General features: G+C 50.9%; 2 protein-coding genes across 11 annotated transcripts in view; both read right to left on the reverse strand.

Annotated features, from left to right (window-relative positions):
• The window catches only part of NLRX1 (NLR family member X1), a 13,353-nt gene extending 9,923 nt beyond the window's left edge, over positions 1–3,430 (reverse strand). The window contains exons 1-4 of one of the 4 annotated variants that reach the window (XM_019663608.1): positions 3,294–3,430; positions 1,333–1,453; positions 700–769; positions 152–240 (exon numbers count right to left, since the gene is read on the reverse strand). In XM_019663608.1, the coding sequence (XP_019519153.1) occupies positions 152–240; positions 700–769; positions 1,333–1,402 (229 nt within the window). In that variant the 5' untranslated portion in view covers positions 1,403–1,453; positions 3,294–3,430. Of the gene's footprint in view, positions 1–151; positions 241–699; positions 770–1,332; positions 1,454–3,211 lie in introns of all 4 variants that reach the window. The other 3 variants (XM_019663606.1, XM_019663605.1, XM_019663607.1) reach the window with 3 other exon arrangements.
• A 3,251-nt stretch (positions 3,431–6,681) lies between these two features.
• On the reverse strand, positions 6,682–20,642 carry ABCG4 (ATP binding cassette subfamily G member 4). 7 transcript variants are annotated; one of them, XM_019663642.1, is made up of 15 exons: positions 20,291–20,641; positions 19,400–19,643; positions 14,886–15,003; positions 14,637–14,769; positions 14,452–14,502; positions 14,109–14,254; positions 12,341–12,464; positions 12,112–12,226; positions 11,786–11,928; positions 10,801–10,899; positions 10,400–10,568; positions 10,204–10,304; positions 8,903–9,061; positions 8,627–8,745; positions 6,682–8,474 (listed from the first exon to the last, which is right to left on the reverse strand). In XM_019663642.1, the coding sequence occupies exons 2-15, from the start codon at positions 19,629–19,631 to the stop codon at positions 8,249–8,251; spliced, it is 1,935 nt and encodes a 644-aa protein (XP_019519187.1). In that variant the 5' UTR covers positions 19,632–19,643; positions 20,291–20,641; the 3' UTR covers positions 6,682–8,248. The 7 variants fall into 7 exon arrangements, with proteins under 7 accessions (XP_019519187.1, XP_019519188.1, XP_019519189.1 ...); XM_019663643.1 differs by having other exon boundaries at positions 19,400–19,668; XM_019663644.1 differs by lacking the exon at positions 20,291–20,641 and adding an exon at positions 19,908–19,925.
• Positions 20,643–23,316: the final 2,674 nt, after the last annotated feature.

Raw genomic sequence — 23,316 nt, forward strand, 5'->3', positions numbered from 1 at the left:
CCACTGATAGATGATGGCGGTGAGTCCTCTATGCCTCCCTCTTCCTGCCTGCTTATCCCTCCAGGCCCCTCTCCCCACCCCCACCCCCAACCCCCACTGGGATCCCAGCCAGCCCCTCTTCTCAGGCTGACTGAGAAACCAATCTCTTTACCAGCGGCAGGGGTGCTCCGGAACAACTGCTCATGCCTCCCTGATGGGGGCCGGCTGCCCACTGAGCTTCCATGGTGGCGTATAAGGGCTCTGGGAGCAAGGAAGAGAAGCGCTGGGGCTTGGCTCCTGGGCTCAGCCTCTGAACGGGCTCAGAGTCCAGGCCTGTCTGGATTGATGGACTTCTGGCTTCCTGAGATTCAGGTCCAACCCTGGACACCCAAGTCAAGACTCTGACTCTCACACCCTTCCCAGGGACCGAGGTCTCCCCTCTATCCTGCCAGTCCCCCACTAATGCCTGTCTGGAACTCAGACTGATCACCGCCAGACTCCACCCACTTTACAAAGATCCTCCCACTGGCTAACCACAGTGACTTGTACTGTAGATGATGTAAACCAACTTCCTCTTAAGCCTGGTAGCTGACTCTGTACCCTCCCACCTCTAGAAGACCAACCTCCCCCCTGGAGATTAAGCTCTCTCCAAGTCCTGACTCTTCCTAGGCTACTCTGCTGTGCTTAGATGTGTTCTAAGGTATGACACCAAGGCCTCACCTATGGGGCCCAAGGGGACACTCCCCTTTAAGTGCACAAATCCAGTGGATCAGGAAGGGGATATGTTCATCTACAGAGAGAAAGGAGAGGATAAAATAGCATCCAGATCCCACCCAGATTTCCCCTCCCCCAATACATAGACCCCATGTTTACATCAAATCCCCCATTATTTGCTCTCATAACATCATGTATCACCCCTTTGCAGCAGTTATTATGCAATTTTATACTTTATTGTGTGGTTATCTGATTAATATTCATTTCTATTCCTCCCCATCATGAGAACAGGATCACATCTGTTTTTGTTCACAATTATATACTTACAACTTAGCACAGGTCTGGCACGTAGCATGCCCTCAAAAAATATTTGTTGAATGCAAAATGAAATCTGACAAGTATTCCTGGACTTACATAGCTACAAGGACTCTCGGAAATCATCTAGTCTGACTCCCTTATTTTAAGATGGGAAAAAGGAAGCGCAGGGAGGTGAGGTGACTTGCCCAAGGCCAACAACTAGTGAATCACAAAGCCAAGACTAGCATACCTGGTGTCTAAATCCCTGCCCTCTTGCAGGCACCATCTGGGCTCTAAAGAGAAAGGGAGAGGGAGAAACAGACACCCCTGCTTCCTGCTTACCTGCTGGCTGGAATGCTCTTCCCAGACCCAGGCCCCATAAGGTCCTGGGCAAAGGGTGGCTCCACCTCATGGTAAGAGAGACGGTCAGAGCCCAGGGCACACTACCATCTATCCTATTCCCCTGCAAGAAAATTGGTGTGAATGGACCACACATCCCTACCTTCCCACCCTCACTTCCCCAGGCAGGCCAAGGAAGGGTCTTCCTCTTCAAGAGAGCATCAGGCTTTCCTTAAATGTCAACAGTGCCAAAGTCCTGGCCTGGCTTTCAGGTCTCCTCCCTCTCCCATATCCCCCACCTGAGTGATCCCATTTTATGTCCTACCACCTATTGCCTCTCCCCTGTGGCTTTAAGAAGGCCTTTCTCCTGAGTTCCAACCTAGTGAACTGCTTTATTTGTCCTTCCCCGCTCCTCCCCACCCCTTGGCTGCCAGCAAGCTCAGATGAGTCCTGTGTTCATTTTCAGTGGCTTTTCTGAGCCAATATTTTCCAGTAACAATTATCCACTCCACTCTGCATATTTTCCCCTAGCTATCAGTTCCTTTTAGCTGAGTTTTAACAGTTTTTATAATTTTATCCTCTCTGTAACTTCTATGTAAGCTGCCTCTGAGGCTGGCATAAATAGTAAATGGATGAACTTCCTACTTGACATCTCCATATGGATATCCTGCCCATGCTTCAAGCTTCACACACGCAAAACTGAACTCATCATTCCCCTCTCCTCTTAGGTACTTCACTGCAAATCTTCCAAATCACACATTTAGAAATCTGACCTCTTTGTCTTCAACCCTTCCTCCATCCTTCACAGTTGAAACAGTCCTCCTGATTCCTCCTCCTAGTGCTTTGCCAGCCTGGTCCTACTGCATCGTCCCTACTGTCCCTGTGCTAACTCAGACCCTCTGCAGACTTCCAGAGATCTCCTTCTCCTTATCGGCCTTTGTCTTCAGTCTCATCCCATTCCAATCCTTCATCCCTGCCACCAATCACCTCCCTAAAATCCTAGGTTACATGTAGCAGAGTCCAAACACCTGGCCCACACAAGCTATTTTTCTGAGTTTGTCCTGACCCACATCTCATTCGCCAGACTCACTGAATTCTTGCTTGTGCTTTCCTAACTTTGTTCATATGCTTTCTTCAGATTGGAATGACCATTCTCCTCTGTCAGAATCCTACCCAATCTTTTAAGACCAACTCAAAGGTCCTCTTTCCTAGGAAGTCTTTTCTGATCCCTCTGAGCTCCCTTAAATGGAGGCTGCTGCTATTTGGCACATGGTCTGTAGATATTTGGGTCCTTAGGGGCAGGGCACACTTAGGGAGAACTGGCTAAGCTGGGCCCACCTGCCCATAGGGCTAACCAGTGGACGGGGTCGGCTGGGACTCAGAGCAGGAGTCCCAGGGACTGGAGAAGGATTAAGAGCGGGCCCTGCAAAGCTGAGAAAGTTTGGGGGAATTCACTCAGTGCGATAAAATCAGATCCAGAGCCACTGGCTCAATATGGGACTCGCGAAGGCGGTGGAGTGGTGGTGAAGACAATTCTCCCAAGATCACCCCAGGTCTCCAGGGCAGTGAGAAAAGGAAGACACACAGCAGGAAAAGTACAGGGGCTGTGCTCCCACATGTCCAAAGTTCCTGCCCCCAAAATGGGTCCCAAACAGCTCTCCTAGCTCCGATAGGTTTCAGACCCCGAGGGGAGGGCCTGCCAGAAAGCCCATCACTCAGCGCACCAGCAACGTCCCACTCATCCCGGGCTGCGAACTCCCAGCAGCACTTGCGCAGCACCGCCCCACTCGCCACCAGCTGCCCTGCCCCGTCCCCACCCTGCCAGGCCCAGCGCAGCAGTCCAGCAGCGAACTAGGGGAGACCCAGCTGGCTAGGCCTTTACCCGCAGCTGACCAAGCCCCAGAGTCCGTCGCCCACCGGAGTCTCCCGCTTGTTCCCAAAGGCCCCAGCGCGGTGCTCCTTGCCTGCCCGCCCTGGCATCCGATCCCGGCAGCGGGCACCGGAGAGGACGAGCCCAGGCGCTCGGGGTCCTAGGAAAAGGGGAACAGCGAGAGGGGCCGGGTGTCCGGTAGAGCAGGCTTGGGGCGGGGACTTCTTTCCCCATCCGCTCCTGCATTGCCCCCGCCCTCCGTGCGTACAGCCTTCAATCCGGACGGGCCCCGCCTCTAAGACTGCCCTCTGCAGGTTACCAAACGCCAGCCCCATCCAATTACCTTCCTGACCACCTCCCAGGCAGGGCTTGTCGTTATGTCCATTTTACAGGTGGAGGAACTGCAGCTTGGAAAGGTGAAATGACTCTCGCAGGTTGATCCAGTTAGGAAACGGAAGAGCCAGAACAGGAATCCCGGACCTGAGTCTTCCTACCTCACCCTGGGTCCTCTGAGACATCCACCCGTCCGTAGGATCCTCTTCTCTGTGCTCGCTTCTTCAACTCCTCAGCCTACCTCCTGAGAGAGATCTGAGTCATGGCCTTCTTGAGCCCTTCCTTCTGTACCTGGCTCTCTGCGTACCCCAGACTTCTGGGTACTGCTTCTGGTCACTTTGGTCAAGGAAGGAGGAAGAGTGGGGGCGGAGAAACAGCTCCCACCCCAACCTGCTCTACTTGTCTCACACGGAATCGTGGCCTAGCCCTGGGGCTTCCTGGTCCTCAAAGCTCCCACCCTCATCCCTCTGCTTCCATGCAGCGCACACCCAGGGCCCATGTAGTCAATGGAGAAGCCACCCACACCCACTGCCACGACATGCCTCTACATGCAAACATAGGTGTGCCATGTGCACTGAACGGAGGTGTGCAGTAGGGAATGCATAGAGTTCCTCAGGGCTGTGTGATCTCTACCCTCCATCCAGTGTGAAGACAGTATTGATATTTCCTAATGCATTTGTTCATTCACTGAACACGTGGTATTGGGTAGTACCGAGCAAACAGAACAAGGCATTCAGGGACCCGACTATAGCAGCTCCCCTCCAGGGGACCCAAATGAATGTACTTCAGAGGCAGACAGAGGGCTTAGAAAAACCTGGGAGAGGAAGCTACTAACTGCCTCTGACAGAGGAGGTAACATTTGAACTGGATTTTAAGAAATAAGTTGGGGAAGAGAAGGGCATTCCAGGCAGCAGGGAAAATGGCAAATTTGCATTTTAAGAGACATTCTGAAAAGGTAATAGAAAGGGGTGGGAGGAGGAAAGTAGAGTAACCCTATGAATGTGGTCTTGGGTGACCTTTGGTTTGGGGTGACTCCTAGGTAAGCTTCACCCCACTTACCTAGTCATGCAAGGCAGACAGGGCACCAGCTGTTGTTACTGGACAAAGCTCAGAGCAAGCTGTTCCCCTCTCCCACACACCCCCTCCCCAGCAGGTACGACAGTCATGTAAGCTTTATTAATAACATATAATTTGACTAGCCTCTTGCAGACTGAAGTACTGTGAGTCATGCTGTGGGCAGGTGCTCTGTCTTTTGACCTCAGGATGGGGCACCAGGTTCTGTAGAGCCATTGCATGAACAGTCTTGGTCACTCTGTCCTCCAACACCTTGCACAGGCCCTGATACAGAGGTGGTTCTGCTGGAAAAGATGACCTGAGTCCAGAAAGGTCAGCACTCAGGCCAAGTGGGTCCATTTCAAAACCTGCTTGGAAGGGCAGGAGGCATTTATACCCCACCTCTGCAGGTTGCTGGCACTGGTGGGAGAAATCACAGGTGCTTCACAGTGGCAAGAGCACCATAACTCAAGAGCTTGCTCAAGTCGTTTATCCAAGCTTTGGTTTCCTTCTTTGTAAAAGGAAGAAATGATAATACTCATCCTGCAGCCTCATGGGGCTGTTGTAAGAATCAAAAAAGCTCTCTTCAAAAATGTGTGAGCCACTCTACAAATGTTGTCTGTGCCTGAATGACCCTTGCTAGTTCCAGATTGGCTGTTCATCTCCTTAGCTCCCAAGGGAACTTACAAATGTGTGAATTTATAAATTTTTAGTCTTTCAGAATAGCCTTTGCATTTTAAAAGGGAAAGAGTAAAGATGAAGAATCTTAAGAAAGACTATCTAATGGTGTGATTTTGTGCCCTCTGACTTTAAGAAGCCACGTACTGGTTTCACTGCAGGCAGAAGGTGGCACCCAGAATGCCCCCTAAAGCTAGCTAGAATTCCAGGAGCTGGACTTCTTTCTACTTCTCACTCCTATTCCCAACCCCCATTAGAAACAAAGTCAGTCCATCTCCAGATGAGCACCCAATCAGTCATAGATTGGACCCTAATCTAGTCCAGGGCACTTAGCTCTGCATGTGGCACAACTAGAATGTTCCAGGCAGCTGGCAAAGTTGACATCAGTCCCTTCCTTCAGTCCCCAAGGTTCAGGATCAGAAGGGAAAAGGGTGAAACAGTGTGCTGCTTTTGGCGTCATCCTGCCACCAGCCCTCAAGGACTTCTGAATAATTACCTACTCTAAACCTCAGGCCACCAGACCCATCTACAGTCCTGATGGCCGAAGGCTCAGCCCTGGTAAACGTGACCCTGGTAGGAAAGAAGAAAGGAAGAGAAGGGGAAAGCTGGAGCGAGCTAAGTGAGGTCCCTGTCACTCTCATCCTAGGACTTAGGTTGCAGGGTTTTTCCTACTTCTCATTGCCTTTCATGACCACTAACCCCACACCCCACACCCCACACTCCCGCCCCATAGTCACAACCAGGGCTCAGTGAGTTCTGAGGAGAAAGTCATGTAACACTCAGGTAAGAGCACACCCATGCAACAGACACAGAGCACACACACACACAGCTTGCAGATCCATCGTGAACAGTGTCAGTGGCCGATGTCAAGAATGAAAAGGCTGAAGGCAGAAGACCTGGTTCCCAGGCCTGTTTTCACCTCCATTAGTTAAGGATGCTTGGACAAGTATCTTAACCCAAGTCTCAGTTCTCTCATCTGCAAAATGGGTTGTCATGAGGGATAATGCAGGGCTGGCATGACACTCCCCTTAGATAATAAACATGAAGCATTTGTAAGATGTAAGGCATAATACAGATATTTCATAAGATACACACTCACGAGCTTGACATACACCTAGGACTTACCCTCCCCTGCCACAGGCTCCCTAAAGCTCACAGGCTTCTTTTTTCTTTTTTTGGAATTATGTTTTTGTTTTGTTTTGTTTTTTAGCTGAGCCTTCCTGCCACCTGTTGACAGCTCAGCAGCAACTCAGCCCGGGCCATGAATCGAACCGGCGACCCTGTTACTCAGAGCTCGCACTCTTGAGTGAGTTCTTAACCAACTGAGCCACTCAGCCGGCCCAAGCTCACAGGCTTCTTGCCAAGTGCTTGGAAGACCCCCTCACAGCCCATGGTACCAGGTGCCAGACACACATACATTTACACACTGCATACTGTATAAATATAGGTTTTATTAATAATGAGTGAAATCCCACAAATATAACTGGCATTCTGTGTGATGGGGAGAATCTGTGGCAGGGAGAGGGAAGGTATAGAGGTATGTGCCCAGGAATAACGCTCAAAAAGAGCCCTGGGGGAAGGAGAAATTAGAAGTAGGATGAGCCTGCACCCACCAGGAAAGCCAGACACGCCCCAGGTGTGTTTGTCACCATGGTGCCCAGGGCGTGCTGCCCAGGGCATGCCCAGGGGCCACCTTGGCTGATGGGACGGGGCTAGAGAGACATGGACAGGAGTTTGAATGAGTAGCAAGTGGCTGGGGAAGGGGTGGAAGAGTGAAAATGCCAGCTTGATACACAAAAGAAGGGCCATGGGGTGGGTGGCAGTGGCCAAGGCCAACTTATGTCCATGCTTGTGCTTGTGTTAGGTCCTGAACTCCAGGGAGCTAGTGTCCTATGCCACCCCTGGTTTGGGAGAGAGGAAAAACTGGGGAGTAGACACCTGAAGATCTGGAAGATGCCCTGGGCAGCACCAACTTCATCCTTACAGTCAAAGCGGGACCCTCAGGAGGAGGTTGGCACTGCCCTCCCCACAGCACTCACCACCACCACCATCACTCTTCCTCTGAGCTATAGGGGACAGTGAGAGTGTGTAGGGCTGAGATTGCCTGTTCGCATGTATGTACCTATAACTCTGGAGAGGGGAGAGAGCATTGCAGGACCGGACCATGCAGCAGGAGCAGTGAAAAAGGAGGCTTGGGTCTTCTCCCACTCACCCCCCAGAATAAAGTGCATTCTGTAATTCCAGTGGCAGGTGGAAGAGAAACACAGACATTATTGCAGAGGTGCCACCAGGCCCTACCCCCACCAAAGGTGGGGGAAGAGAAGGGGGCATTCCATGGCCCCAGGCCTCTTCAATCCCCAGGATTGGGAAGCATGACCCAGACAGAAAACCCAGCTTCTGTCCCAGCAGATTGTCGAAATCAGACAGGATCTGGGGGTGGGGAGAAGGTGAGGAGGAGGGAGAGACTTCCAGAGTCCTTCCCTACTCCATTGCAATGTCCAAATGGGACTTCCAGGGGACCCCACCAGGGCCCAGCCCTGGAACCCTAACCTTATAATAACAGCCCAATTTACAAACATTTGTGTGGTGGGAACTCCCAGAGAGGGCCACTTTGGTTAGTTGTAAGTGGGGTTCTGGAGAGCCTGGGGTTCTTGGACAGACAACAGAGGAGGGTGCCAGAGGGCAGGAAGGAGGGTGGTGGCCTCCTAGTGGTCTTTGCATGCAGATGTTGGAGAGGGAAGGGAGGAAGCTACAAACCACATCAGCTTGGGAAGTCTCCTGGGCACAGCACAAAGGGCTGAAGCCCCCACTCCCAGGGCCACAGCTGGGAGCGCAGTCCGACAGCCAGCCTGTGGAGGAGCTGAGAGAGGGAAGAGTGGCTGTACCAGCAACCAGTGCCTAAGTCGACAAGGTTAAAACAGTCCCAAAGGGCTGGGGCTGGGGGCTTCCTGCTGCGGGGGCCGGGGCACAGGCCAGGGCGAAGCTCTATCTCTCTGATTTGACCCGGTACCGGAGCACAAGGTATGCCAGCAGCCGCAGGGCCAGGAAGAAGATGCCCAAGACCAGGAAGTCCATGTAGAGCTTGGCACCCTCCACATCCAGCGCTCGAAGGATACTGTCTGGCTCCCGGAAAGGGCAGCGCTCCTCTGAGCAGGTCAGTTGTCCTCGTTCCATGCCATAGATGGTCAGAATCACACCCTCAAAGCCATACCTAGGCAAGCAGGAGCATCAGAGCAGGACACAGAGCAGAGAGTCACTGCTCCCTGGGTAAACTGCCAGAACCCAGATGAAAATCTCTCATCCATGGGGCATGGCCTCCTGCAGGGAGGAGCAGGGGCAGATGGCCAAGGAAGCTGCACTGACCTGACGTAGGAGAGGTAGGAGCTCCATTGCAGGTAAGTGGGGATGGTCTTGAAGCTGACAAAGAAACCGGAGAACAAGAGGACAGGGATGGCGGTAACTGGGCCTACAAACGTGGCCACCTGGAGGGGAGGGAAGGGGTTTCCGGGCCATCACAGAGGTGACCAGGACAGACTCAGGACTGGGGAGGCCCCAGGGTTTCCCACATATCTCTCCCACTTCTTATGCCAGCCCTGCTTTCCTCCCCTCTCAGGGGTCCCCACCTGCCAGCTTTCCCACCTGTAGGGAGTTGGAGGCAGCTCCAATCAGCAGCCCCAAAGACTGGGCCACCAAGGCAGTGGCAGTGGCCAGGGCTGAGAAGAGCAGGAAACGGCTGGTCTCAGCTGGCTGGCCTGTCATCCAGTACACGATGCTGCAGTACACCACCGGGCACACCACCTGGGGAGTGGCATAGGACTGGGCAGTGGACTATGAGCCAGGGGCACAACAACCAAGACCCTCCACTGCATCTGGAGAGAAGCCTCTAGAATAGCTATTCCTAGAATGCCCATGCCTAGTCCTGCCTCCACATCTTGTTCATGCTGTCCTCTACCCCAGGTTCACATGTCCCCTTCCTCTCTGGCCACATGAACCTTATTCATCTTCCAGTCTCATCTCTTCCATTAGGCCCACTCTGACCTACACAGGCATGGTGACTTCTCCATCATCTGAGCTCCTAATGTCCTTCCCATATGGACCAGCTAATTCCTTGTATTGTTAATTAATTAACGCTACATATGATTTTTGTCCTCCTATGAGCTATCAACTCCTGGAGGGCAGGGACCAAGCCTACTACACATAGGGTGCAGGTTGCTCCCTGCACAAGGATACCCAACCAAGAGGAAGCCAAAGGCTGAGATCCAGCTGTGCTCTTCTCACTAAGCCATGTACCCGGGCACAGTGCAACATCTACCCTGAGGAAGGAGCACCTTTTTCTAATTTGCACAAAGGTGCCCTGTGGATTATTGGTGGCCCTAGTGCTTGGAACAGGGTGGTGGTGGCAATAAGAACAAGACAAAACAGCTAACACTTATTGGGCACTTTAGTATGTGCCCAGCACCATTCTAAGTACTTTAAATGTATTAACTCATTTACTTCTCACAAACATTTCCAAAGTAGATACTATTGTCATTCCATTTTACAGATGAGGATACTGAAGCAAAGAGAGATTAGGTGACTTGCCCAACATCTTGCTGCTAACAAATAGCAGTAAGATTCCAGAGCCTACACTATTCTCTACTGATTCAAATAAGATTTACAGTCATTTGTAGGGTTATTATTTTCATCCTTTTCTCTTTGTCCAATCAGTTGTTCCCACTAGAACATAAGTTTCACAAGGTCAAGACTATATCTGTCTTGTTCACTGCTGTGTCCCTAGTGCTTGGCACATAGCCTGGTGCATGGTAGGTACCCACCACCTATTTGCTGAGTAGAAAGAAAGGAAAGGATGACTGGTGACAAGGTTGAGGGAGGCAAGCAAGAAAGGATGGAAAGAGCAAGACAGGAGGGAGGCAGTGGGAAGGTGGGAGCAAGAGACTCACCTGAAAGGGCACATCGGCCATGGTCTTGGCCAGGTAATATGCTTTGAGGCTGTACCAGTAGTTGAGATGCTCCCTCATGAAGACAGCCATCTCTAAGGGGACTGAGGACACAGGCAGATTAGGCATAGCTGGCTGACACCCTGGCTCCTAGCCCGTGCCCCAGCATCCCACCCCTTCCCGGGGAAGCTCAGCTCACAGGTGAGCACAGTTGGCATAAGGGCAGCGAACATGAGGAACAGCATGGAGAAGAAGAGGCAGCCGGTGTTGTTGAAGACCTTGCTGGCATCGTCGCCAATGTGCAGGTAGAGGAGACCAATGAGCACACCAATCACCACGTGGGACACGAACCGCAGGTGGGTTAGGACCTGTGTGATGAGGTCATCACGTGGAGAGGGGATGGGTCACAGGAAAGGGATAGACGGACACACTGGGGCAGGAACTCGGAGCTGGCCTCACAGGCACATAGACCCATAGGTGCCCTGGGCGGGGGGGAGGGTTTCCTGGGGGAGGGACCCATTCCCATTCCAGTTGCTGAGATCCTATGCCTCAAAAGTCTAGGTCTATGCCAGCTCCCTCTTCCCCAACTTGATGCCTCACCGTGTCCCTGAGGATGGACAAGAAGGTCCTTTTGAAGAGGATGCAGAACTGTGTGAGGGTGCTGGTGGCAAAGGTGTGGCTTTCAATGGGATCTACTTCCTGGGGAGAGGAAATTGGATCAGGTGAGCCTGCCTACAGACCCACCCACTTCACACCCATCCCAGTGAATGGGAAAAACCCTGAGCCTTTCCCCAGGGCTGGGGTCCTCCAGGTCTACTGAAGGAGAAGTCTCCACCATTGAATTGTGTACCCGGAAGCTGGCCTTAGGGTGTGAATCAGAGCGAGATTCAGAGAGACATGTGATGAGGGGATAAAACTTGGGAGGAGACAGAAAGGGAGTCAAGGACACCTATGGGGGCTTCCAGTAGACAAGTCACTTCTCTTCTTCTCTTTAATCCATCAAAAAACATTTACCCTAAGGGTGTAATACCTTTATGCCACCCATTTCATAATAATATTATTTAACAATGATAATAACAATGATAACAAAATAATGCTTCTGATTTTTAAGGGTTATAGTATCTCATTTAAGGAAGAAAACTGGCACTGAACAAATGCTGGCTACAACCAGCTACAGTGCGAAGAGTTTTTTACCTGATGATCTTAGTCATCCCAATAAGCCTGTAAGGTAAGTATCATCACCTCCAGGTTGGAGATGACAGTAAGCTACACTGGCCACGAGGCCAGAGACTGCATTGGTCTTGCTTACCAGGTGGCACTGTGCTGGCACTGAGGACAACACATTACAGATGCTCAGTAAGAAATTGCTGAAGGAATAAATGAACGCGAAAGCAGAAGCTAAAAGAGGTTAAGTAAGGTGTCCAAAGTCACACGGCTGTTAATAGTAGGTCTATTCCAAGTGCTAGGTTCTTCCTAGTATCCAGTGGTGTGATGCCTCTCAGGGACAGCCTCTTTGGCAGGGCCATTGTCGTGGTCCCCTCTCCCTTCCCCCATTCTACACTCTGCCTTCTTCAGCCCTACTCACCGGAGGGCAAGGGGGGCAGGGGGCAGCAACCTCATTCTTCTCAGGGCTGCTCTTCTTCTCAACCATGGCACACAGCCCATTCTGCACAGCCCTGAACAGCATGGGGTTCAGGTCTCCATACTCGCCAGAGGCCACCTCAATGACTGGAGGACACAGAGGAGAGTGCTCAGCTAAGATCTATCTTTGGTTCCCAAGGACAAGCCATCCCCACCTTGGGTGTGTGGGGAAAGAGATCTCTGCCCCCAGGAGGCTTGAGTGCATGACCCAAGCCACCATGTTTGACCCTGGCATCACATCCCGGCCCCTACCAACAGGGTCCCACTCACTGAAGTCAGCCGGGTTGTGATAGGTGGGGCAGTGCAAGCCCAGCCCCTTCAGATAGGGGATCAGGTTGGTGACCACGCCCTTGAAGATGCACTGACCCTGGCTCAGGATGTAGAGCTGAGTTGGAAAGAGAAGCACGAAGAAAAGAAGACCAGTAGGCCAGGCAGGCCCCACCAGCACCTCTATTGACCCCCTTCCCTCTCCCCATCTTTGAGAACCAGAGACACTCACTTTGTCAAACATCTCAAAGAGCTTGGCACTGGGCTGGTGAATGGTGCAGATGATGGTACGGCCCCCCTGGGCCAGGGACTTCATGAGGGATACCACTTGGAAACAGGAAGCGCTGTCCAGACCACTGTCCAGAGAAAGGCCACCAGGGGGTGGGGTGAGGTGGGCGGGGCCAAGGGAAGGGAACGTTTGGGGTGGGGCAGCTACTATGAAGGGGATGGAACTGGCAGGAAGGGATCACAGAGACCACTCCTATATCCTGTACACACTGTATGATTCAGGCATTTGGAGGTACCAAGAAGCCCAAAGTACTGTTCAGTTTAACAAGCATATATTGAGCACCTGTTGAATGACAGGCACTGAGACTATTACAATGATGAATACATAGGACATAAACTCTGGTCAAGAGAGAGAGCTAAGCGCACAGATCATTCGAGATAATGTGGAACTTGCTGTAGAAACATGGGGTGAGAGAGAGGGGCAGGATTCAGCTCTGCTGCACAGGGGTGTTGCAGGGTAGTTAGAGAAAGTTACTGAGTAAGTCTGGAAGAAGAAAGAGCTAAGCCAGGTGAAGGTGGAAGGGCAGGCATGGTGGCGAAGGGCATTCCAGGCAGAAGACACAGCATGTGCAAAGCTTAGAGGCATGAAACACATGGCTTGACTAAGGAGTTATAAGCAATTTAATGTTATTAGAGCATAAAATATAAGACAGCATGAAGTAAGATCTGAGGCCAGAGAAGTAGCTTCAGAGCAGGACCTTGTAAGTCCTCTGACTTTATTCTGAGGGCAAATGGGCACCACTGCATGTTTTTAAGCAGGGAGTGAATATCATCAGGCTTGTCTTTTAGAAAGTTCACTCTGGGGCTGGCCGAGTGGCACGTTGGTTAAGAGCTGGCTTGGGATGCCAGCTCTGAGCAGCAGGGCCTCGGTTCAGATGCCACATGAGGGCCAGTGACACTGCCCTCTACAGCTAAGATGGTGAACAACGGCTCGACCTGGAGCTGGGTTGCCGTGAGTCGCCGTGAGTCACCATAAACTACTGTGTGTGGCCAGCAGCCAGTGTGAGCGGCCGGCAGCTGTTGTGAGCTGCCAAGAGCCGCCATGAGCGGCCATCCAGAGGCCGGCGACCGATCTGCCTCACCCAGGAAGAGCGCAATGATAACACCAACATGGGCCAGTGAAGCAACGTCCTCCACAACTAGACTGAAGAACAAAAGGACAGCAACTTGTCTGTTCCCCTTCTCCGATTCCCCAACGCTGTTCCCATCCCCCAATGCTCCAATAAAATCTTTAAAACAAAAAAAAAAAGAAAAGAAAGAAAGAAAGTTCACTCTGGCTGCAGCATGGAGGCAAGATTTGCTGGGAGAAACTGGAGAGGAAGAAATAGGAGTCTATTGCAGAAATGCAGACAAGAGTTGATGATGTTCTGAACTTAAGCATTGGCACTAGGCATGGGGGTCGGTTGAATCTGAGAGATGGCAAAAGGAAGTAGAATCAGCAGGACTCAGTGACTGATTGATTGGCTGTCAGAGAGAGAAGAGGGAGGAGGCATCATTCAAAGAGGACATCAGGATTTCTGCCTGGGTGAAGGATGGGGCTGCTACGGAAACAGGATTGGGAGGGATGGAGATGAGGAATAAGCCCTTATCTTGGCCCCAGGAGGCTGCAAACACAGACTCTGGTCTCCAGCAGTGGAGCAGATGCAGCCTCCAGCCCTGGCTCAGGACTGAGGAGAAAAGGCATTGTGGTGGGGGAGGAAGGGGAGAACTACCTGGTAGGCTCATCAAAGAACATGACAGGCGGGTTGTTGACCAGCTCCAGGGCGATGGCCAGTCGCTTCCTCTGCCCTCCGGAGAGCAGGGCTGTCCTCGTGTGGGAGCAGGACATCAGGCCCAGTGCTGTCAGGATCTCCGTCACCTGGCCCAGCCCACCCCCCACCCCAGATCAGCTTCAGAGTCTCTGCTTCCCTGGGCACCACCCCAATTTAGATAAGCATCTCCCTTAAGTCCAGTGTGCTGCATTGGCCACCACTCTCCCACCCCACAACTCGGGATCCCAGAACTCAGTTACACTAAACAGGATGGCTGTCCCATTCCCTCCCCTTCCCCACTCACCAGCTCCTTCTTCACCTCTTGCTTCTCACTCAGCTTCAGGTTAGCAGAGACCTGAGGCCCAGAGAGTAGGTGGGTCAGATATGTGTGTGTGGGGTGCACTGACTCGACCCCTTAGCCACTGAGGAGGATGGGGACAGCAGAGAGGAGGGGCAACTGGGAGAAAGGGACGACAATCCAGCCCTCACCATCATGGCCTCCAACACTGTGAGGTGTGGCAGCAACATGTCATCTTGCATGATGTAACAGGACATCTTGCGGAAGGTCCTCAGTTCCCGAGGCCTCCCATTGACCAGGATCTGCCCCTTCATTCCAGACTCCCTGCAGGAATATCAGTTGGAGATGGGGGTCAAGGCTACTTCAGAACACCTTCTGTTCTTCCCAGGGGATCCTTCTTCTTGGGTCCTGATTCCATGTCACTCCAGCCTTGTTCTCACCTGTACCCTGCCAAGATGTTCATGAATGTGGACTTGCCAGCTCCTGAGGGGCCCATAATGCCAATCAGCTCCCGGCGGCAGAATTTACCTGATAGGCACTTGAGGAGGGTCTTATAACCTGCAGTGAGGGAGGAAGGAACTTTTGATAAGGGCTATAGTGAACAGAAGCATACCAAATCTTAGGAGCAGCCAAGACTATCAGTGAAATAGGCAGTCCCTACTCAGTGTGAATCGGTTAGGATGGAGGAGCCCCAACAATAACTCACATCCTCTCATCCTGTCCCCCTAGAAATGACCACTACTAATGTCTAAGTACCAGAAGTGACAATACTTTTCTGAAGGCCATGGGAAAACCCCCACATCTCATGGATGGGCATGAGGGGCAGGGTCAAGGTTATAAAAAAACCCTGCTCCTCTTCCACAAGCACAGCAGTTACTCTCTCACCTCCTCCAGGAAGACTTTCCCAATGATCCAGCCTGAGCTGGCTGACTGTCCTCTGTATTCCCATAGCACTTCTCATATGCCAGCATGTGTGTTACCTGCTGTGCCTGCCCCTTCCCCCTCCCCTAGTTTCTTAGCCAGTGAGCTCCTTCGGGGCAGAATCTGTATCTTACTCATCTTCGTAACCTCAGCAGACTGTCTGGCACGTACTAGATGCTCAGTAAGTATTTGTTCTATGAATGTGTGTTCTCAGAGCTTAGGCCTAATTCTGAGAAAACCTTCTTTGTGCTCTCTCTGCTCACCAGTCCGAACTCTGCAGCCTCTAACGTGGCCCAGTAAAATCTCACCTTTAATTCAACCATTGGGAGCCAGCATATGCGCTCATTTGGAATCAGGTGGACCTAGGTTCAAATTCTGGCTCCAGACTTATCAGCTGTGTGACCTCAGGCAAGTGCTTAACCTCTCTGTGCTCCATGTCCCTCATCTGTAAAATGAGGATGATAGTACCTATCTCATAGGGTTGTTATAAAGATTCAATGAGATAATATATCTAAAGCATGTGACAGTGCTTGGCACATAAACTACATTTTAAAATGTGACATTTTATTATTAATTCTATTTGACAAATGCTTATATGATATCTATTAAATTCCAAGCTCTGTACCAGACATGGGACAAAAAAAAAAATGAGGAAGACACAGTTCCTGCACTCAAGAAGGTGAGGCCAAGGTAAAAAAGATGGACAACATTTATGGATCTGAGAAAAGATAAAATAAGGGTTATAACAAAAGTACAAATAATGCGCAATGAGGATGCAGACAATGGAATTGATAAGGGTGGAGAGACAAGGGGAAAATCAGGAATGGCTTCATGGAAGAGATGACATTTGTGCTAACTCTTAAAGGATGAATAGCATTCCAAATAGGGAAGGGAAGGCAGAGGCTCTCCAGGCTTTGGGAGGAAAAGCTCTGCTCTATAAGTACATATATGTAGTACAATCCAGGGAGCACTGGGCAGAGACTACATGGGTCACCTGGTGAGACAAGGGGGTGGAGAAGAAGGATGAAGCCAATGAGGCTGGCCCTGCCTGATATGCTTTCAGATCTGCCTCAGTGAGGCGAAACACCAATCCCCTACCAGATGCTTTTCTCACTACCACCCTCTCTGACCCCCGCAGAGCCCAGTTCCCTCTCTACTCTACCTCCTTAGCAGAGACAGTGAAGAAAGAGATGTGATCTTTCACCCTCCCTCCATAGCATCCAGCTGTCCTTCTGGGACATCCTGTCAGAAGGGGGATCGCTGCTGTCCGCTGTGGGGTCCTGACCACACCAACTGCCTGGATGGTGCTTTACAGTTTATAAAGCTCATTACCTCAGTTGCTGCACTAGCAACATGGATAAGGCAACTGGGGTCCACAGACATTCAGTGACTTACCCAAGGTCACACAGCAAGTTCCTTACTGGGAGAGGGAAAGTCATGGGTTCTAGCCCTCTGCCTCAGTCATCATTATCTTCAGTCAGAAAGATATGTGCTTGTGTACTTCAGCATATGCTTTTCAGAGCCACTCACAGGAAGTGATTTCTTTCTCAGGGGAAGAAACTGGCAATGATAAACCTTCCCCTCATTTAATCACAGCCAAGCACTAGATTGAATACTGATGCTTAATACAAATATCATCTTACACTTGCCTTTCACAAAACATTTTCACTGATAATGTCTCAGCTGAATTTTGAAGCAAGCCTGTGTATTGTATATTCTTATCCCAATTTACAGATGAGGAAAGTGAGGCCAAGAGAGCGCAAGCAGCTGCCCAAGGTCACATATCTTATAAGTGGGTAGGAGACGAAGTCTTTGGATTCCTGCTATACCATAACTGCTCAGCATAGAAGGGGCCTGCCAGGCCTTGGGGCAGGGAAGACAATAGAGTTCTAGTTCCCCTCAGTCAGTAACTCTCTTTGCAATTTTAAGTCACTTAATCTTTCAGGGACTCCATTTCCTTATCTAGAAAATAAAGATCACAGTATCTCCTACGAAGGATATAATAGAGTTATTGTGAATATTAAGTGAGCTAATTAATAATTAATAGGTAAGTGTTTTAGAAAACAAGAAGTATATATAATTAGAGGAGACTGGTGACAAATCCTTACCTGGAAAAGGCAGAAATCTCTCTCTCCACACTCCTTGTTCTTTTCCCTCTCTGCCTACCTGTAATTGCTTTTTTGCCCTCCAGAGAAGGAGAGAAGGATTCAAATGAAAAAGAAAGTCAGAGAGGGGAGGACAGAGGGCAGAGAAAAGGGCAAGGAATGGAACAGTTGGCAAAATGAACACAACAAAATAGAGCTGGTGAGGCCAAAAGGAGGGAAGGACCAGGTCAGGGGTACCAATTTTGTGGCTGGTAGGTTGAAGCAACCAGAGAGTTAGCCCATGTAGCCATGTTTCTTTTTTATCTTAATTTTTCCTTAAAATTGTGATAAAATGAGAGGACTAAGGAAATGACAGCTACCTCCTCATTTTGCTCAGAGCTGGTCTCAGGGCTGAGAGAGGCTGCTTAGGGAGAGGGTGCTAAGCAAGGAGCCCAGATACCTCAGTTTCCATTGGCTCAGGCCCTGTGACCTTTTGGTCGCTCACTGGAGTGCAGATGGGGAATGCAGAGACAGGGAAATGCTCAGCCCTGCTCTGAAGCACCCCAGATCTATTTCTTAAACCTCAAAAAACAATGTCCAGCTCCACCCCTGACCCACCCCCAGGCTCTAGGAAAAAAACAGCTTCTCTATTCCTAGCTCAAGCTGCCCAGGGCAGCAGATATAGGGGATGGTTAGGGTTCAAAGAAACTCAGAGCCCCAGACCTTACCCAGTATCCTGATGGGGGGGAGGAAGAGGAGAATGGGTATGCTGTACCAGGGAAGCTAAGAAAGTGAAAAGAACTATGAACAAAAGAGGGGGCTATGTAGTAAATCTGACAAGTTCAGTGACCTCACAGGTTGATCTGATCATAAATTCCTAACTGGCCTGGTCTTGGTGAGTAGTCACACCCCAGGCCTATAGCAGCTTTAGTAAAAGGTCAGTCTTTGCCTTAAGTGAGCCCTGTGCATTGTTCTTGTGCATCTAAGTTAACCACACCTTTGAATTGCCAGAATAATCTTTTCCAGACCCCTGAAGGTTGTAATCACCTTTGGAGCCCTGCACCAAAAGTTCTCATTGTAATCTTGCTGCCTTCTCTATTTACTATAAATGTTATATTCCAGAGATTTCCTGCTTTGCTTTCTTCCACCTCCCTAATCTACCACCAATTACACTCTCTCCTTTGATTCTAAATGTATAAAAAGAACTGCCAAACTGCCATTCTCCAAGGCATTTTCTCAACCTGTTGAGATCTTGTTTGGGGGCATGTCCTCCGTTCAGCTCAAATAAACTCTAAAGAACTCTTATAAAATTTTTCTATAGGTTTGGGTGTTCTTATGTTGACAGAACAATGACGGAGAGCTGTAAAACCTGGCTTCTGGTCCCAGAACTGCCACTTATTAGCTGTGTGACATGGGTCAAGTTACTCAGCTTCCCTGGGCCTCAGTTTCCTTATTAATAACATGAGATGTCATCTATCCTGCCAAACCTTTACCCTCCCTGCTTCAAAGGACTTAGGCAATAATGAAGTAAAATACAGGAATGAGAACATCTTTAAAAATTAACAGTGTTCTATAGGTACAAGGATATTGCTAAACACTGCCCCCACACTTTTTCATGCCAGCACTCAAAGGCAGGAATTCTACCTAAAAATAAAGAAGAAAAACTCCTCAAGGACCAGAGGTCATAATGTCGACTTAGAAGAGGAAAGCCTGAATAACCAACCAATTAAACCTAGTGTCTCAAGGTTCTCACAGGTGTGGAGAGAATGCAGCCCCTGTCACCTCATCTGTGTGCACAGCAAGGGGCTGAGATTTTAGTGTTCCCACGGGGCCCACTGGAGCAGGACTTGGAGAACAGGGGACACCCAGGCCTCGTGCTCCGGAAAAAGCAATTCACTGGGGGAGGGGGTGGCCATAGCTTTCCCCCGCCCCCCAAGGCTGCTCCCTACCGCGTTTGCGCCAGCAGGGCCCCTCCCGCACGGAATAGGACAGCTCCACGAACTCAATGTCCACCGCTGAGCGCTTGGGTAGGTGGGAGAAGCGCTGGGCTTCGGTGATATGGTTCTCCACCTTCTTCAGGTGCGTGGTCAGCACAGGGGGCTCCGCCCCGTCCTCCAGCGCCACGGCCACAGCCCCAGGTCCTAGTCCACAGCCCACGGCCTCCAGTGCCTTCTCCGCCATCACGCCTCTGGCCTGTAGAGAGAGGGCCTGCTCATTTCTGGGCAGACCCCAAGCCCTGGCTCAAAGCTCCCTTGTTTTCTAATACTGTCCCTGCCCCATTCCCCCCCTCCTTCTCAGGGCAGGTCGGCTACTGGGAGCATCCCACTTCCCACCGCCCGAGCATCTGCCCTCTCCCCGCCCCCCAACACCCGGCTCAGCAACACTCAGTCGGGACCTCTAGGTCCCTGTCAGCCCCAGCCCCAGTCTGGCCCCAACCCGGCCCCTCGAAGCCCTAACCCGCTCCCTTCTCCCAGCGGCGGCTTTAATCTCCTTATCCAGCAGGCCAGCAACTCCTGGGGACTGGATAGTTGGGGGGGGGGGCAGAGAGCGGGGGAGGCGGGGATGAAGGAAGAGGCTGCCGGGGGAGGCTGACCGCTAGGAGGTCAGGGTAGCAGGGTGAGCGCAGGGTGGACCAGGGGAAGGCGGAGGAAGAGGAGGCTCTGGGCCTTTCCCCATCCTTGGGTGCGATGCCCTGGAGGCTCCTGTCGCCCGCGCCCCCGGGCCCGCGCGCCCTGGGCGCTCCCCAAAGACCCGCGCACCACCCGGACTCAAACCCTCACGGCCAACTAAGACCCTCGTGGCTGGCTTACGCCCCTCCCATCTCCCGCATGCCTAGTCACCTTGACGTGCCCCCAGGCTGGTGTGGGGCCGAGATGCTTAGCGTTGTCACGAGCAGGGGATGGAGACCCCAGGCCCTTCTTACTTGCCCCCAGCTGCGGCACCCGCGTCCCGGCTCCCGGTCCCGGTAGCCCAAGGCGGGGCGGGGCCGGGGCGGGGCGGGAGACAGCGGAGGACCCCAAGCTTCAGGTCCTAGGAGAGATGACAGGTGGGGAGGGGGGTTTGGGGCGCGCCCGGACTCGCCTGGGCTGCGCACACTGGGCCCCTGAGCCTGGTCCTCAGCGCCTTGTCCTCCTGAGCCCTCCGGGCGACTGCGCTCTGCTCCAAGCCACCGATCGCCCGTACCACTGTTCTTAAAGGGCCCACGCTCGCCTGCAGCCCGAGGGGGGCAAGGATGGCGAAGAGGAGAGGCGCGTGTGCGATGCGGGGGCCCAAAAGGGCACAGTTGTGGACCCAGGACTGGGAGTTGGCAGCGAAGGGCCGGTTTGGAGGCAGCGAGGAAAGGAGAGCTGAAGTCACTCAATAGAGACAGGTCCCTGGGTTACAAACTAGACAATGGTGGTGGGCGGGTGGGTGGGGGGATTGGGGTGCAGATTCCAACACTCTCAAGGGATTGTGAAGCTGTCTGCCAGTCTGCACCCCGCCTCCAATCAATTTTCCTCAGTTCTGGTCCTTGAGCTCAGGCTTACCCCAGGGAATCCACAAACTACATAAAAGGCTTTGAAAGCAAGAGTCATGGACATCCTCCCCGCCCCGGACCCACCCAAGGGCAAGGAAACTAGTTAAGAAGGGACAGAGGGTGGCTGCTTTGAGAGAGCTTGCAGGCAGCTCCAAGGTTAAACTGGTACCCAGAGTTCAGCCTGCTCCAACTGTAGAAATCTTTCTTCTCCCAGGTAAACTCGGGCCTTTAGGACAGGCACATGCCTGATGCTGGAGGCACATAGTTGCCAGAGCATGCACAGGGCTCACAGACACTGCCTGTGGCATCTTCTCATCACAGGTGCCTTCTCTCCCTCACCCCACAAGCCTTCAAACGTGGGTCCCCAGACCACTCTTGGGGCTTTCCCCTGCTCTGCTGCTTTCTCGGGCAATTCCTCTTGGCCCCTGTCTGCCTCAGCCCCAGTCTTCAAGAGTAAAGTAGGTTAGTCAGCTGAGACACGTGACCTGAGCTTTTAAGTTCCCACCTGTCACATAGCAGAGAGACCAAGGGAGGGGAGGCTGCTGGTGCTGCTGGTGCTGCCACCACTGAGGCTTCTCCTTACTGGAGCAGGTGAGAGGTTACTAGGAGTCAAACCTCTCCCACCCTGGAGACTGGAGGCCCCTACAGGATATCGCCAGGTTCCACCCCATAACTGTGAGGTTTAGGTGGATTTTGGAGCCAGCCCTCCCTACCTTCTCCCCACTCCATGCTCCACATCACCCCCATTCCCTTCTCCAGATAGACCCTTGATTCTCCAAGTTAACCTCTGTAGGAGTTCAGAACAAGTCACCCCAAGATGTGCCTCTGTGGCATTGTTCTGAGTTAAAGGCAACCAAGATTCTGTGGGCTCAAGAAAACACCCCCTGACCCCCAATTAACTATGTGGAAGAATTTGAACTAGGGGCATGCCACAGTAAGAGATTATCAGAGATAACCTTTTTTACCTACCTAAAGGGCAAGACAAACTTGTAATTACTAAACACCTGCTCTCCTTATCATCCTGCAATGACCCTTGGAAGCCCCCAAGGCACCTTACCTCATCTCTAATTCAGAATGACATATATACCATACTTTCCCTTTCTGTCTTTGAACCTCTCATGTATGTGGGTTCTTTGACTCTCTCATGTATGAGGGGTTCCCATACATATGTATGTAATTAATTGGTAATTTTCTCTTGCTAAACTGTCTCATGTCTATTTGATTATTAGACCAGCCAAAAGAACCTTGAGAAAAAATTTCTTTCTCCCCCACACCTCCAATACTCTACTATAGATGCCCCAACAGTTGCATTTATTAAGCAACTACTATGAACCAGGCATTATCTCATTTAATCCTCACAACATCCTTATGAGGCAGGTATTACAACCTCACTTTACAAATAAAGAAACTGAGTCGGTGGTATCACACTGCCTGACATCAAATCATACTACAAGGCGACAGTAATCAAAACAGTATGGTACTGGCATAAAAACAGGCACATAGATCAAAGGAACAGAATAGAGAGCCCAGAAATAAATCCAGACATATATTCTCATTTAATCTATAACAACGGAAGCAAGAATTTACATTGGGATAAAGATAGTCTATTTAATAAATGGTGCTGGGAAAATTGGACTGACACATGCAAAAAAAGGACCACCTCCTTATGCCATATATGAGAATAAATTAAAAATGGATTAAAGATTTAAATGTAAGACCTGAATCCATGAAACTCCTAGAAGAAAATATAGGGAGTAAATTTGCAGACATTACTTTGAGCAATATTTTTACTGATATATCTCCTCAGGCAAGGGAAGTAAAAGAAAAAATAAACATATGGGATTACATCAAACTTAAAAGTTTTTTCACAGCAAAGGAAACCATCAATAAAACAAAAAGGAAGCCTACTGAATGGGAGAAGATATTTGTCAACGATATATCTGGTAAGGGGTTAATATCCAAAATTTATAAAACACTCATGCAACTCAGCACCAAAAAACCAAACAACCCAGTTAAAAAATGGGCAGAGGTTATGAAGAGACATTTCTCTAAAGAGGACATACAGATGGCCAACAGACATATGAAAAAATGCTCAACCTCACTAATATTAGAGAAATGCAAATAAAAACTACAATGAGATACCACCTCACTCCGGTCAGAATGGCTATCATCAATAAATCAACAAACAGGGCTGACCGAGTGGCACGTTAAGAGTTGGCTTGGGGGCCGGCCGAGTGGCGCGATGGTTAAGAATTCGCTTGGGATGCCAGAGGCCCCGGTTCGGATCCCACATATGAGGGCCAGTGACACTGCCCTCTACAGCTAAGATGCTGAACAACAGCTCAACCT

This window comes from Hipposideros armiger, unplaced genomic scaffold (genome assembly GCF_001890085.2).
Source record: "Hipposideros armiger isolate ML-2016 unplaced genomic scaffold, ASM189008v1 scaffold_396, whole genome shotgun sequence".
NCBI classification, from domain to species: domain Eukaryota; kingdom Metazoa; phylum Chordata; class Mammalia; order Chiroptera; family Hipposideridae; genus Hipposideros; species Hipposideros armiger.